Genomic DNA, 16,385 nt, shown 5'->3' with positions numbered 1-16,385 from the left:
TAATGTAAAATGTTGTGAATTCAAAAAAATATGCATCGTATGTTTTTATTAGGTGATAAACTCAGGGGCATTACACCTGGATTGACAACGTCGTGTAGGAGATACATAAATAATATAACACAAAATCAATAATAAAAAACATAAAGCATAAAAATCAATACCGGAGTGAGATGTGTGGTTAGCAATTTTTACTCCAAGACTTTTTATGACCCCTAAAAATAAAACTCTGATTTGAAAAAGCGTGTTTCCAACCATTTTACTCAACAGCGACATCATGCGGATAAACATTTTTTTTCACAGTTTTATGACAAAGTTACCGAACACACGAAGTAAGATAGGAAGACGGAGTATGCGGCCGTGGAGGTCACGTCTGCATCCTTTCTACCTCCCGGAATGGTTCCGTGGGATCAGGGATTTTCTCCGGAGTCTTAGGAGGAGTTTCGTACTCTGAAAAAGAAACTAGAGCATAACGTAAGACGTTGTATTGGGCCTGACAATAGTAGTTTAAGGCTTAAAAAGAGGTAGGGAGAATTAAAATCGTTGAATACGCACAGCGGCTTTGTTGGGAATCTATGCAAACTCAGTGATACGACATTAATGTGTTTTGTGTAACTTTCAGAGTTGGTTGAAGTTGATGACAGCTTATGTACACTGCAATCAACTCATGGAAAATAGTTAGGATTCAGTGTTTCGTGAAACTTTACATAATGCTAGTTAAGTGGACAATTGTTCCATCAAAACTGTTTTCCATCGGATCCAGGGTTTCTCATCTTTTAAATGCCAGCGGCTACTTTTGCACTATTTTTTACAACAAGAAGCCGTTTTGACCACAGACGTGACCTAATGAAGAATTGTTAATCTCTCGGGGATAAACGGGTTGCTCAAAAACGATTTGGGTTTGGACCAGGTTCGGGTTCGAATTTCGGGCCCGCTTACAACTCTGAGCCAATGTGTCACATGACTAACGCGCTTTCGCCACCTAATTATACATAACCTCGAAAGGTAGACGGTTTCACCAAGGATAAGAAGGCCTGGTTTAATATAACTGAACAAAGTAATTTCTTACTTGTTGGTAATGGTTGCCCAAATTCGTTTGCTCGTTCGTCTTTCCAAATCGATATTCGGTCAAGCATGAAGCGTGACGGAATCTCCATGTTCTGCTTGAATGCATTTAGCAGCTGGTTGCCCTTGGCGATTCCCAATTGTACTCCGGACTCTTCCACATCTTGCTGTAACTCCGTCGCCACTCCGTAAGCCGAGTCAAAGTGGTTCACAGCTTTGTCGTAGTGACCCTGCGTTTTTGTGAAGAATTAAAGATCGCTTGTGCTACTTTGGGGATGCGTGTTAAAACATGGTTGTATGTTGCTTAGTTTCCAAACCCAAGTCCGTAAAAAGGTTTCGATGCAAAAATAAGTTTAACTATACATACTGTTTTATTAGCTGAGTGGTAGCTCTTAGCTGTTAAGATGCATACAATCATACTGGGATCAGCCCTGAAGCGTCCACCCAGACGAGCGATCACGGCATACATATCGATAAATTATGGTAGGCCAGGCCCGTTGAAAGCAAGGCACCATATGGGAATGCTTGGGAGACTGGCTTGATTCGGTGTAACGCGTATTCAATCAAATTGATTCGGTATTCAATTCGCGTGACGTAATATGATTTACTGTTTCATTATTCACATTTTAGTCCGCAAAAAATTTGTTAAGGCAAAATATTCCCAGACCTAAAATGATTATGAAACACTGCCATAACGACCGACAACGATCAGTAAATGCGCTTTAAAACTCGCATAAATAGAATGCACAATTATATTTTTTTTCTTCAAAGAGATCGGAAATCTGACTGATCTGCCAGAGATCTTGTGCAGTAAAACACTTATAAGTAAATTAAAACAATTCGTGTGGTCACCAAACTTTCTATGTTTTTAAACGATTCACCGCATTTTATCAAGCTAATCCTTGTGCTCTTAGGCACCAAAATAATAGCACAAATACTTGATAATATTAAAACTCGTTGTCAGGCGAGTTTGGTCGTTAGTTGGCGCTACGAGTCAACACTGCGACTGAGATTTAGACTGCAATAGGAATAACATGAATTGTCACTTTTTGATGTGTAACGGTTTGTTTTGCTGCGTCACGGTAATATGTGCATCGAATGACGTAACACGTGACGTCACCTGGAATTCCCACGTACCCACTTGTTTTTTGATGAATAAAATTCTTTTTTTCGGGTAAAACCCCGGACGAGTAATGACTCACTCGGTTTTGTGGGAACCCACCTGTTTTTGTCAATGCAAACGTTACTAATTGCTGACAAACTTGTTGTTGGGTTGAAAGTTTAGAAACCGAATTCGGCGAAAACAACACCGGTGTATAATAACATCAAGGTTATCTAAGAACGTGAAAATTTTTCAGATGCTTTTAAATGCAATTTTAAATAATAGAACCGAGGTTCTTATAAAACATTATCTAATCTTTGTGCTAAATTTCGTGCAACATGTCAATTTTGAATCTCACATTTGTCGTAAACACGAACACTCGATCAAACATACAACCTCTTTATAGATTTTTGAGCAATATGATACACTGTACATGCCAAAATCGCTTTAGACTGGTCATAACAATGGCGATTTTTGAACGTTTACAATATAATGCATTCACTATCTGCAAAAGCTTACTGCAGTTTTGCTTTTGATCAAGCTACTTTCCAAGTTCTTGTCAATAATATTTCTAAAACAAACATTCGTTTGTACAACATCCCCTACTCAAAATCACATCCTAATGAACAAATTATTAAGTATGCCCAAAAATATGAGGACATATATAAAGCTAATACGTACCAGCGTGTTATAAACAACTCCGAGGCAATTGCACGCATCAACGAGTTTTCGTTTGTGGTTATTGGTGCGTGATGTTTCGGCGAAGAGTTCCAGGCACTCGATAGATCGTCCCACATTACCCTGAGTCTGGTGGGACTTGGCCAGTGCCTCACACACTTCACCAATAAGCTCGCTGTCTCCAAGGTCCTGGGCTCCCTCCAGGCATCGGCCTAAATGCTGTACAAAATTGAGATTAAATTAAGATGATTGTCCATTCGTTTTTGACAAGCGCATCGTGTTTTTTTTGTGTAGTTAGGTAAATTTCGGTTCAGATATAAGATTTTATGAAACTATATTTGCAAGATCATTGTATATACCTCACGATCATTTTGTTGCATGGAAACTGCATTTTGACCGCATTATTTGTACCTTGCAATGAACCCTAACCCACTCTCTGCAATCATGTGCTTTGTAAATGCCCGTGATACAATGCTGCAGAAATGCACGATAAATGAACAGGATCAAATTTCTTGCAATGTTTACCCATAAAAATACGTTTATAGACATAATGTGTTATCAATGTCCCTCAGATTTTCCTGTTCATTCACAAAATATGTTGCATTTAAGATGCTCATGTGGTTGCGCTAAACACGTAACTTTTCAGGGCATATTCTTTTCTGTCCATAATCTTAAAAGCAACTCTGACTAAGCTATAAGTCGTCATTTACTACAAACCAACCCGGGAGTACAAGTCGATTAAAAAAAAAAACGCTTCATCAACTAGGCGACGTTGAGTAAGCGTTTCGTTTGGATGGGACTTTGCCTTGTCAAGTTGGGCAGCGGTCAAGCGAGGTAAGTGAAGACCTATATTAAGTGAAGAGTTTCTGACGAGGGCTTTATTAACTAATCGCTGCGTACATAGGCAAGCCTAAAGTATCCGCATAGTCGGGAAAAAGTGGGGTAATTGGTAGGCTTTGACGTAAGGATAATTTAGTGTAATTGCTCCGTTTGCACACAGATTGGTACGGAGCCAAATGGGTTGATAGGCGGTTTTTACAGCGTGGGTGCATTGCTGGGTAATTTTCATGCATGTAAAACCATTTTACTCTAATCCAATCTGTCAAATAAAATCTTACATGTAAATTATTTTGTCATGCTAATGCAGTGGTTCCCAACTAGGGAGGAATTTACTTAAATTCGTACATGTGGTTTGTAAATGGACACTTCATCTCTGAAAATATACCCAATGAGGTTGATAAAAGACCCAATAAATGATATTTGAACAGTTTGGCATCTACTATGTAGTTTATTGGGGAGAAATGAAAAAGTGTTTTTTTAATCTTGATTAAGGGTTTTTGAATTCGTGGACAAAGGTTAGGAGCCACTGTGCTAAAGTATTTTAAAGGCAAAATTTCGCTTTTGAAACATATACTCGTTCTTTTAAAAGTATTTTTTTCTACGAGGCAATCATTTAAAATTTGTTACAAACATTTTTTGGCGCATCATGCAACAATTTCAATCTATATTAAAAATCTCGGTTCTTTATCTTACGGATGTACTTCAAACGGTTACAAAGTATCTTGCCCCAAAAACCGAATCAAAAGTGAGTCAGCAAGCCACAACTGACTAAAAAACGACGTTTATCTTTGCACCACTTCTTATGCGGCAACAGTTTATCAGTGACGATCATGAAAGAGAAACGTAACTTTGCTATCCATGAGATATCATGTACAAGCCACATCACATAGTGCTTTAGTACGCGCCAGTCATCCCCTAAGTATGGCGGTCAGACCTTTGCGTAAATTCAGTGCCAAATATAGACAGGCGTTTAGTAGAAGCAAGCCAAGTTCACACGCTGTATGAGAAGAGTATTGGCTATTGTGATGATTGAATGGCATTTTTGGAATGCATGGGGAAAAGTTATTTGTGACCACGTAATATGGGTTAATATGTGTGCTACAAAGGGCAAATTTTGCCTAAAAAATAATAAACAATCTTTTCCGTACTTATTTTTCATTAGTACTACTATTTCGACTTATAAATACAACCAACAAGGCATTTGCTGGTAATAAAAATCATTAATTTTGTTCGTTTACTATTAATAAAACATAGATATAGAAAAAGCGGTTTGGTAGTGAAGGACTATTTTCATTTTTTTGGTTTGAACGCCGCTTATCCTCATTTTCCTGCGCAAAAATTTAGAAATGGAAAGAATATCTCTCTTTCTGTACTCAAATTCCCCTAAGTCTAAACTGAAACCTCCAAACATAAAAAAATATCTATTGATTTGCAAAATTGTATGTTTACCTCGATGGCAGTTTCCGAGTCTTTGGCAAGCTCGTAGTTTCGTCCTAGTCTCAAAGCAGCCGTTGCCTCTTGTAGCGGGTCTTCCCCCTCTTTTGACATATCGTATGAGCGGTGCAACAGCTTCTGCGCGTCGATAACTGTGGATGAGCGCTCGGCCAAGGTCGTGTACATTCTGCCACAAAATAATATGTTGAAATAAGCTGCCATGCCGAATGGCTTAAAATATAGTGTTTTTAGTGTCCAAGGGTTTGTAGTTCGATATTATCCTGCGCCCTAACAAAAGTTCCAGGGCACAAATGTAAAGATAAGTGGGCTGTTACCGAAGGCCTTTGACTGTTAGACAAGGGAAAATCCGCCAATAAAATTGCACATGTTGGATACACTGAAAAAGCATTTGGGATGAACTGTCATAAGGTCACAAAATTGTTCTCCCCGAAAAAATCGCCCAGAACCGACAGTCAGTAACCTTGTTAAGCGATGTTTCACAGAGTGATTAACAAATATTGTACAAAATCGCAGTTAAGTTTTAAATTACACAAATTACACGCAGCATATCACAAATAAAATAAATCTGATGCATGTAGGGGGGCCATGTAGTTATGTTACTGGCAAATAACGCCCATTCGTCCGGGTCATGTGGTATACGGGCGCCATGTGGTAACTAAGGTTATTTCACCATCACGGGTTGCGCAGAAATGTCGGATAGTATGGCTCGTTAAAAATAGAATTACTATGTCACCGTGATTAAGGCCGCAACTGCACTGAAACAAAACTAAACAAACAAAAACATTTAGACAAAGTAAAACGTTTTTGCCATTTCGAGCAGCGTAAGACCATCCCCATATTCGTCATTGAGCAAACACGCCTTTGAAATTAGGGTTGTCCCCTTTCACACACATGTAAAGTGCCCAGCACGCCCATACTTTATCTACACCACACATGTGGTCCCACCTAACGCAACACAAAGCAACCGGAAGATGACGTGTCCCAGCTGTATGGGTTTGGTGGGTCACGAAGGTCGGAAAGGCTTTTCTCCTCAGTTAGCAACATTTGAAATTTCGAATGTGGTCGTTTGGCGGAAGGCACGACGAGATTTTGTTGGGAAAACGTTTTTGTTTGTGTTGTTTCGTTGCGCGTGGGATTCGATATTTTGTGTTGAAACGCACGAAAGTTCAGGAATTGCGCGCAATTAAGTTCAAAGGCAAATCTGTGTTTTTGTTGGATTCACCTGATTTGAAACAGGGGTCACTAAACCACGACGTTAACTCATTGGCCTTTCAAGATTTGCCAGTCTCGTTAATCATTCCTAGAGTTCGCTGATATTTTTATTGAAGATTTGAAACGTTAAGCAAAGGCATTGCTTTTCGCAAACAACATACGGCACGTTTAATGACATTTTACCGACCGAATTCGCGACAATGCATAGTTGCATTTATCTTCTGATGAAAAAGTGATGTTGATTTTACCCAAATAAGCCAAAGAGTCAAATGTCTCTCGCTCAAAAATTAACCTTTTGCGTGCAAACTTTCGTTTTCATTTCTATTCACTTTAGAAGCATATTAAGCTTGGTTCAAAAATGATGGCATATTCCACACATTAAACCCTACTACGGGAAACCTGAATCAAATAGGATTCTCGCATTCGGTAAACTCCCACAAGCACAGAGGCGTAACCCACCTGGATAAATGCCGACACACGACTTTATGGAGCGTCGAGGCCGCGCCAGCCATCCACATCCGACCTAAACTCAAGTGATGCGCCTTTTCCATCTCATCGGCGGCCGCTTTCAAGTCGCCTGAACATAAAAGACGATAGTTGCAACACTTGTATGTACAAAAGGGGTAAGGGTGGGGAATTTGCGCAAACCCCGGGGTAAGTTAAGTGCCCCAGGTATCCAGATAGAGGCTTGACCCGGATAAAGATGGGTTAACATCAGTCGCTTGTTTTGAAACCGATACAAACAGCGAACCACACCTTCCATAATAGGAATTGTCGACATTGTAGTCATGGGGCGTTTGGGTTTACAAGGATTTGTTATGAAGTCGGAAACATTGTTGTTTGTGTTTTGTTATGGGTATTTGGTGTTTGTGCTTAGTTTGTGAAGTGTCCAAATTTGTGTTTGCGTTTGAAAGCCTGATGGTCATATTCATTTGGCCGTTGTTTGGGTAATGATGAAAAGTTCATTGTTTACATGTTGTACTCCGCCATAAAAAGCACTTTTGTGGTGCGATTTTGAGCACTATTTCAATATTTTTTTTGCTTTTGATAGCAAGCTTGCTCCGAAGCGGAAAAATCAAAACCTGATGTAACCAAAGTATCGACCTATATAAACCATATATTGACCACAAATTTTGACCGAAGTTTTTGATGCAAAACAACTTTGATTATTGCCGAATTACCGCACGAGAAGATAGCTATTTTTATCAAAAATAATGCCTTAACAAAATACCAGTCTCGTAAGCAAAAATGTTGGATGTGTAGGTTATGTTTATGCAAAGCCCTTTGGGGCGTCAATAACGAGTTTTCGGATTACTAAACACATTTCTCTCCTAAACAACAACCACACCGATCGTTTCAGATTTAGTCGCATTTGGATGATTCTACCCGAACCTTGAACCGGTTATTGGGAATTGAGAAACAACACTATTAGTTTTTCCAACATACTAAATAACTTGCAGACTTCTTTTTCCCGGAAGGCATGTCATGATTGACTCATTTAATGCGACCTTGTCCTAAACTTTTGCTCCACCATCTGATTTGTTGCGACAACTACAAGCGCGTTGTATTTATTTACAGTCAGCAAAAGGAAGGTGTGATGCATATAATATATAGCTTGTCTGTTTTGAGCCGGAGACAGCTAAAGTCGCTGACTCAAATCTGATATCACATATATTGATAAAATTTTGTCGTCTCGTCGGTGAGTATTTATATACTACTCGTGTGCATGAAAAATCAGAAATAGTGTACGATTTAAAGCTAAAAATATCATCTCCTGTCAGCCATTGCTGGATTTATATGTCACATTGGTCGCGTGCAAGTAAAATTTGTAATGTTATTCGATTTAAAGGTAGAAATATTATCTATTGTCAGTCACAGGATTTGCAGGGATTTGTAAAATGCAAATTTCGATGTAATAATTTCGCTGTAAAATGCTAAAAATTGTACAAAAGCCGTGACTTGTCACATATTATTGTTATTATGTTATCGATCAAATATATGTTTATTATATTATCGAAAAACATTTTCTGAAAAAGAGCATGAATCATAAAGAAACACAACATTACACGCTTTTGTTTTACCGGCGTCAATTAAAACTACATTATACAAAAATAAATCAGTGGAAAAAACGCTCTAACACCGTCCGCAAAGGGTTACCTAGCAACAACAATAGATCAGTCGGAAACCAGTTTGCTTCCGAAAGTGATTTCAGCAAATTCCTAGTAAACAATCACATGGGGGTTTGCCAAGCCACGCCGGCAAACAAAGGGCATTTTTTCACCGGCGAAACCCCACTAAAAGCGTTGTGTAGAGAGTAGTAGGACCCCTAATCGGCTACACCGTTTGGGCACAGGAAAAGGTAAGCGAGTCAATATTTAAACTCGAGATAGACCGGTTAATCCCTAGCAACACAAGGTGGGTCGGCACCACGCGGAAAACCAAAACACAGCCTATTGCCCGACTTCAAAGAGCAATCTCGCGGCCCGCCGCCTCAATGAATCGCCAGGGCTTAAATCATGCGAGCGGCTCATTAAACAACCGGAATTTCAACACCAAAAAGGGCCATATGTTCCTTTTTAAACCCACATGTGTATCTAAAGTTGTAACGATGTATTGTAGATTTTATACACAATTTGGGATCTATAAAATTTGCAGACCAAAAGGACAATGTAGCAAAATAAGTGTCTAGCCATGGAGTCAAAACCATTACAAGGCTTGTTAAATTGCAGCGGTGTGTTTCTTTGCATGACTGCACAAATGCGCACACAAGAATTTCATCGGGTCCATTTTAGAGGTCAAATTTGAGACACAGGGCGGTTTGTTGTCGCAATTTGTAAAGGTCACAAGATACCTTTTTTCCTTTACAAACAGGTACAAAATCACATTAGATTTTCAAGTTAAATTAAACAATACTTAGCCTTGGCAAATTGTCTGTATGCAGGATAAAGTGTCATAAACAACATAACATTCTGCATATCCACATGTCAAACTGTTGTAAACCAATGACTTTATGCTTCTTAAACTCTGGCATTTACATAAACTTTGTTACCATTTATACAAAAATGTGGATTGTAAAGGTTAAACCACTGCATTTAATTAAGACTAACCATTTCTTTCATGCGACAATCCCATATTACATCGTGCCTCAGCTTCTCTTCTGTGTCCATCCAGTCTAATATTGAGGCTTGATTCAAGGGCAGTTTTGTAGAAATGGTCCGAAAGCCATCTGTCTTCCGATTCCAGAAAGTACTCGGCCAGTTTATGCCTGCACATGTACACCTCTTCCCATTTACCTATAAAAAATTACTCATTACGGCTTTCCTAGGGGAAAGGGTGACTCATCGCCTTGTGATAAAATCCTGTATGCATAGCGACTCATCAAATTTATCAGCTTTGGTCAGCAGTCTAGACACTGTATCTTACTTTGTCACTGAAATTTGTAAATAAATGAAAAGATGTAAATTTTTGTGGCAATTTTGAGCCAAGAGACCCAGTCTAAGTGGATGTGATGCATACCTGTCTTGAATGGTATACACATACATGTATATAAGAGAGAATTTTTATCACATCAATATCATAGCAAGTTCACCTGCACGAAGTGAAGATTCAGCTTTGGTTAGGTACAACCAGATTTGGTCTAGTTTTTCTTCTTGTTCTTCGAGAGACCTTTCCTGTTCATCACAAAAATTGGCAATTTTGAACAAAGGCATTTTGTACTGCAGGTTTAAGTTTGCATGGTGTGTTATATTTATTGCAGGTTCTAGTTTATCAAAGGCAGTATTCATATTGCCAATCTATTTCATGCAATTAACCAAGAAAAATAACTAGATTTTTTTGCTCACAAGTAACAGGCTTTAGATTCCCAACCCATGTTTAATGAAACAGATAATTGCATATTCGCCAGCATGCGATTAACCATATTGCTTCATATTTTCAGAAAGCCACAGCTATTCCCTCCTTGCATATAAAACATACAACTTATCTACAGCTAATTGTTGGCAATTGCATAATGTACTTGGTGGAATGAGGATTCAATTAACCAGTTGTCTGTAGTAGCATGCCAGTTTATACCTGCCAGAGTACAGAGTCTGGTCCACTTTCCTCTCGCTCAGCTTTCCGCATTTCAATGAGACTAAACAGTTCATCAAATGATTTATGAAAACCATCTTTCAGCATCGCTATGCACAGGTTGTGTTTGTATGAGTTTCGATACCTGATAGAACAATCTTGTATTATTTATAACAAAAGCGGTTTTGTCTAAAATAGAATACAGTGTTTGCTATTCATATATTGTTAATTCATTATAGGAACACTTAGTAAACATGATCAGATTCATAAGAACTTATCATTACGTTGCTGTTTCAACTTTAGTCATGGTCGGCTTTTCATCTCGAATATTCTGTTGTTTTAATAATTCCCGATCCTTCCATGTCATGAACCTCATATTCTTAGTACTTAGTGAAGACGCTGCAAAAACAATTTAGAAACTTTTAGAGAAAATGTGCAACCATTAATGATACCATTCAAAGTAAATGCTTATTTTCTAAACTCGCAAGCACATAATTTAAAAAGTATCCCTTTTTATTGACATTTGTTTGACACAGCCCCCTAACAGACAATCACAGTAACCTAGTTAAAGACTGATGTCAAGCATTATACAGTAGCCCATAAGCAAAATCTCACAAATGCATAGTTTCACTCTGTACGCCTTAACTGTGGCCACACCATTTAGCCACACAGCATTCAGAATAGGTAAAAAAATAACACACAGCATTCAGAATAGGTACTATATTCAAACTTACTTCTGTCTTTATTTGATCCTGCCGTTCCTTTTCTCTTGATAGCTGGTAAGGTCGTCATATTTTTGAGCAGAATGTTTTCCAGATTAGTTTTAAACAATTTATTTTACATAAAATGGTAAATAGTGCACATTAAGGACTTTAAAGCATCTGCAGAGCAAAGTTGCAAAAACAAATAGTCTTAATTTAAACAATGTTTATTTGTTTCCAGCACAACTATTCGCTTTCTCTGAGGCAAGAGTCTAACCTGGAGCTTTTAATATAATATTTTTCAGTATAATTTAACTTCAATATAAATACGTTGCCACTTGTTACAAACAACAGCAACTATTTACCCAAAACAAGTTCGAAAATTGCTTTTATAAGCGGTTTTCTGTTCAAAATAAACACTGAACAATTTGCAGCGTGCTCATTGGAATTAGTTTGTTACCATGACAATTTGGGTGGCCGCCAGGTGGTAGTATGCTGAATATTTTTTTCACGTTGGGGAGTATAAAGTTATAAAATAATTTCTTGATTATTTATGGCGTTGAACAACATAATTATTTATTTTTAAATTGAAAGTAATTTTAAAAATTTAGTTAACGCCTGTTATGAATTTTTGACTTGTGTATTGCAATTAATGCCCTTTCTCTTAAATGAAATATAAACAAGCACACAGCAAAAACGGTATTTCCCTTATTCGAGGACACGTACTTGCCGCAGCGCAATTTGTTGCCAAAACAGGTACGAGAAGGGCGTATTTGGTTGTAAAGCAACAGAAAAAAGATACCTGCGTCCTAGCGATAATGCCGCTGTGAACACACGCGCTGAGCAATAACATGGCGTTCACAACCAGGTTGAGACGGATCGCTTTACGAACAGCTGACATTGATTTATGAGAGAGGAAGGTAGATCCCATAGAATTTAAATGTCGGTATGAAAGATCGTTTAGCATTTCAGGGTTCGTGTTTGTTGAGGCCGAAATAGATGGATAGTTTGTTGTTAGAAACAGCTCTTTTGCAAAGGTTTTGATATAAAACATGGTGTGTGTGTTTTGTGGAAAACACGATAGGGTTCATATTTTTAGTATTTGAAAAGTAGCACATATTTCAAATACCATTTAGAATTTGGTGTGACCCAAAACTCTTTGTTGGCTTCGGAAAGGTCGGTCGACATTTTTACCATACAAGGTTTTAGCATTCACGTTAGAAGTATTTCTTGCGTCGTCCTTTTTACTACTTCGAAGAAAGCGTTTTCGTAGTATTACATGGTTTCAGTTGTAGTAAGGTTCATGTTGTTGACGTCGAGTTTCATGAATTTGCGCATACATCTGTTTTGTTTTCGATTGCACATGTATATTTGTATGCTATGCCTTTTCTCGAAGTCTATTTGTCATGCGTCATTGGGTTGGTCAGGTGTTGATGAACTTGCATATTTTTGTAATAGATCAAGGAGTGAAAATTGTAGATCTTTATTCCAAGGCAGGGTATAGGGAACCTGTGAGCCGCTTGTATATTTAGCCCCATGTGGGCCGCTTTAGAATTTTGGTTGCAGTGGGTTGCGCAGCATCAAAAGACAAAAACATTGTATGTGTATGCGGAGGTGTTTTGTCCAGATGATATTTCCCATAGGAACACTATACACTTGCCTTTATTGGTGATTTATATTCAATGGTATTATGACGCTAAGCTTACTTCAATTTTTTTGCCTAATTTGAATTAAATTTTTTCATGCAGTATAATAAATAGGCTTCTCATCTTTATTTTAGGGGCTAACGAATTAGTTTTGTAACAAACGCTGTTTTTTCTAAGAGGCAACATATTTCAAGATGAGCCCTAGTTGAAACAAACGTTCATTTAAAAGAACCTTGCCATCGTAACCGCCAGAACTTCGCTTTCGTTTGTGGTCAAAAACTGCATTACAAGCTCATGTCGCTCCCAAACCCAGGGCAAAACGGTTTCCGACCGTCAAGTGTTCTCCCGTTGCTCAAACAAGCAATGCAATGACAGGCTTAGGGGTTAACAACAGCAAGATAAAGTAGATTTGATATCTCGACAGTAGTTTGCTTGCGAAGGCAGTGCTACAGACACAGCTTTAATTGAATAGTTAGTGGATTAACGTCGTCAGGTTCTTGGATGTGTGCGAGCCTGCGATAGTAATCTATAGACCGGGGTTTTAAGCTTTTAAGCCTCTTTGCCGCTCGAAAGAGTCGTGCAGAAATGTATGTGAAGCTGCTACCTGTGGCAAAATTTCTTTTAGAGGAAAGAAAACTTAAGCTGTAGATTTAAGGTCAAGTTGATTCTGTTTTTAATGTCGTGTTATAATACAAATGAAATAAAAGGATTGTGCGAAGTTGGGTTAGTTAACAGGTGTACAACTCGAGTACGAGGACCCCGGCATATTTAGTCCTTTATTCGGGCATCGATTGCAAGCCCACTTACAACTCTGCGCAGGCAAAATTAAGACATACATTATGTATAACCAATAAATTACAGGCATTGCAAATGATATGGAATTACCTTTGGCTCCGTATTTAAACATTACGTCTGGAATAATTGGGGCAATTTGGTAAAAGAAGCACTCGAAATACAAGCATCATCTTGATCATGTGGCACGGGACTAGATAATGTTTCAAAATACGCATCTTTATAGGAGTGGTGCACTCCTGAAAAAGTTTGGTCTCCGAGGTGACGCTTATACTCATCGTCACTTTGTTGGTATCAAAACAACTTCGGAAAAGCTGGCATCAATCGAAAGAGAGTAATTGTTATGTGAGGCACACAGCTGCGCTGTTAATCCAAAGCGGCGTTAGTGTTTCAATAACATACACAAACAAAGTCTACCAGCCATCAGTCGGAGCTAATCAGGTCACTGCGGGGTCATGTAGCATGTTCTGCGTTACGGTCGTCCTTTGTTGCGTGTCGGCTTTTGGTGATCGCCCCGGAACCTCCCTTAGTCCGTCAACCCCCCTTTTGCAAGAGACAATGCCTCGCGGGGCGAAAACGTCGCCACTTTGCCATAAATCCTTCCGGAAACATAAACCAGTGCCGGTTGAAGTTCGTTTGCTGATTTAACTGCCCGCAGACAGTCGGCTGCGTCTGCTCAGGCCGCTGTGATACCGCCTTGACCCGACAATTCGGAAGGCACTCGACCGGGCGCCGAATGAGGGTCATGTAACCTTTCACTGGAATGTTAAATGGAAAAGGAATCATCGGAACGCGTTAAACGTTCCGCTCAAACGTTTTTTCAGTCCCACATCCGCATCAAACAAGGAAATAATAGTGTAGTAGATGGATTTTGAGATTCCATTTGAATAAAGAAGTGATCAAGCCGAATTTGCGGAATTTATATTCGTGTGAACTTTCTCGTATTATTTTTTTATTATCCAAAGGTTTACTGCATTTAAATCTCTGAAACAAATACGTTTTGTAAAATAACTTTTGTAATTACAAATTCGAATTTTTTGAAACATTTATGATGCGGAGAAACACGTTTGGAGTCAACCAGTTTTAAACGGGGCGCCATGTCTGTACGCACGCAAGATCGGTTCTTACAACTCGAGTTGAAAAGTTGACAGACACCCACTTGTCGCGGGGTGGAGTTCCAATAAGCGAGCGGGGACCACGCAGAACAAAGCGTTTACATCCGACCAAATTGTGTTACTCCATAAATACACATGGAGCGCGCGTCGTCGGTAAACACGGGCAGACATCTAAGCCTGGAAATGAAATATTTGCCTCTTACAGCGAGAGGCGCATGACTGGAGAAATACCCCAGGCATTCCACCTCGAATGCGCAAGCACAACGCACGCAGGCAGCTATATATTCACCACTGTCGCCTAAAAAAGCGCAAGGGTCTGCCAAGAATGTTCTTGGGGTGAAATGACTTTTGCAGTGACGCTCTGGGCCTTTGCCCAAAAAATTCGAGATACAATTACCCGATACGCGATATCTGGCTGAAGAGAATTAGTTCGCGCTTGTATATTTTGAGGCGAGTGGTGCGACAGACGTCCCCTGTGGCACGCTAATTAGACGCGAAAACATTGTGAGCGTGAACACTGGTGTGGCTTTGTTAGTTGACTGCTGTCGAGAGATTCTCGACGTGCCTGAAATCGGCAAAATAGATCTGACATGGGCGCGTGCAGCATGCAAGTCTGGCTCGGGCAGAGAAGGTCCATTGACGGCGTTTGGATAAAATAATTTCAGAGCAACATAGTTTTAAGCACCAGTCTAGTTGGTTTGTTTGACCGTGTTTTAGCATTGAAGATTTGCTTGGACTTGGAATTATTGATGTTGTTGTATTATAGACAAGTGTTCCTTTTACAAGATTTCAGTCAGATTATTTGTGTACCAGTTTAACCATTTATCTCAGCAAAGCACGAAACACGTGAAAAATTTATAACTTCGAAAAATGTGTATGTATGTTATAAGGTGGTTATAAACTAACAAAAACCTTTCCTTTTAGTATCAAAGTCGTGTTCACGAAACGGAAGTTTTAGTTAGGTTTTAAAACAATCAACTTTTCAGATTGTTTGGAATTTTGTCCGTTGCAGTCTACGCGTTTAGAGCACCTGTTGCAGATAGCACCTGTTTCGGACATCCAAACAGGTGGACTTTTAATAATTGATGCAAAGAAAAAAACTGTTCAGAGATGCAGAATAATTCCTACACCTGCTGCAACGATAAAGAAAGAAAATGGGAGGACAGAGCTTGATCGGAAGTCTAGTGAATGTAGCTCTCAATTTCCTAACACCAGCGTGAGTTCCTATACTCTCGCTTGACGCGAAATCAAAATAGGTCACTCAAAGATATAAAGCACAAATAATCCCAGGCAGAACCTATAGACGCAGACCAAATAGGAAAACGTTACAGTGTTGATCTTGGTCGAATGCCAGAGTAAACTGAGGTTCATCGCGCTAAGATTTGCTATCAAACGTGCGTATTGCGATTTAAGATAATTGATATTGGAAATGCATTGCGCTGGTGTGTGTACACGGCCCGCCTTTGTTGCTGGGCCCTTCTTCGCTATTTGCGTTGACGGGATGAGCGTAACAGAGTCAACAGCGGATGGTTCGCTTGTGACTGTCGGAACGCTGCGATGTGAGAGACACGGGCTGTCTTCGCGGCAGGAACCAGCGGGCTTTTGAGGGAAAAATCCGCGAGAGATGTGTTTAGCGGAAGTGTTAGATTCCTTAGGTCGAGGTGAGTGTCGCCAGAAATGGTTGAGTTTAAAGTGGCACTCTGTTGTATCCTTT

At 39.3% G+C, this 16,385-nt stretch overlaps 1 protein-coding gene across 1 annotated transcript; it reads right to left on the bottom strand.

Moving 5' to 3' along the window:
- Positions 1–29: 29 nt before the first annotated feature.
- LOC145239189 (tetratricopeptide repeat protein 29-like) lies at positions 30–11,305 on the bottom strand. Its single transcript, XM_080102473.1, has 10 exons — positions 11,152–11,305; positions 10,702–10,816; positions 10,421–10,562; positions 9,939–10,020; positions 9,457–9,642; positions 6,809–6,926; positions 5,132–5,303; positions 2,846–3,061; positions 1,067–1,292; positions 30–447 (listed from the first exon to the last, which is right to left on the bottom strand). Exons 1-10 carry the CDS (start codon positions 11,207–11,209, stop codon positions 365–367), a joined length of 1,398 nt encoding a protein of 465 aa, XP_079958599.1. The 5' UTR covers positions 11,210–11,305; the 3' UTR covers positions 30–364.
- Between the last annotated feature and the right edge of the window lie 5,080 nt (positions 11,306–16,385).

The sequence above is a fragment of the Phallusia mammillata genome, chromosome 7 (genome assembly GCF_965637545.1).
Source record: "Phallusia mammillata chromosome 7, kaPhaMamm4.hap1.1, whole genome shotgun sequence".
Taxonomy (NCBI): Eukaryota; Metazoa; Chordata; class Ascidiacea; order Phlebobranchia; family Ascidiidae; genus Phallusia; species Phallusia mammillata.
The sequence above is the reverse complement of the archived record's forward strand: the minus strand, read 5'-3'. Positions and strand labels throughout refer to the sequence as shown.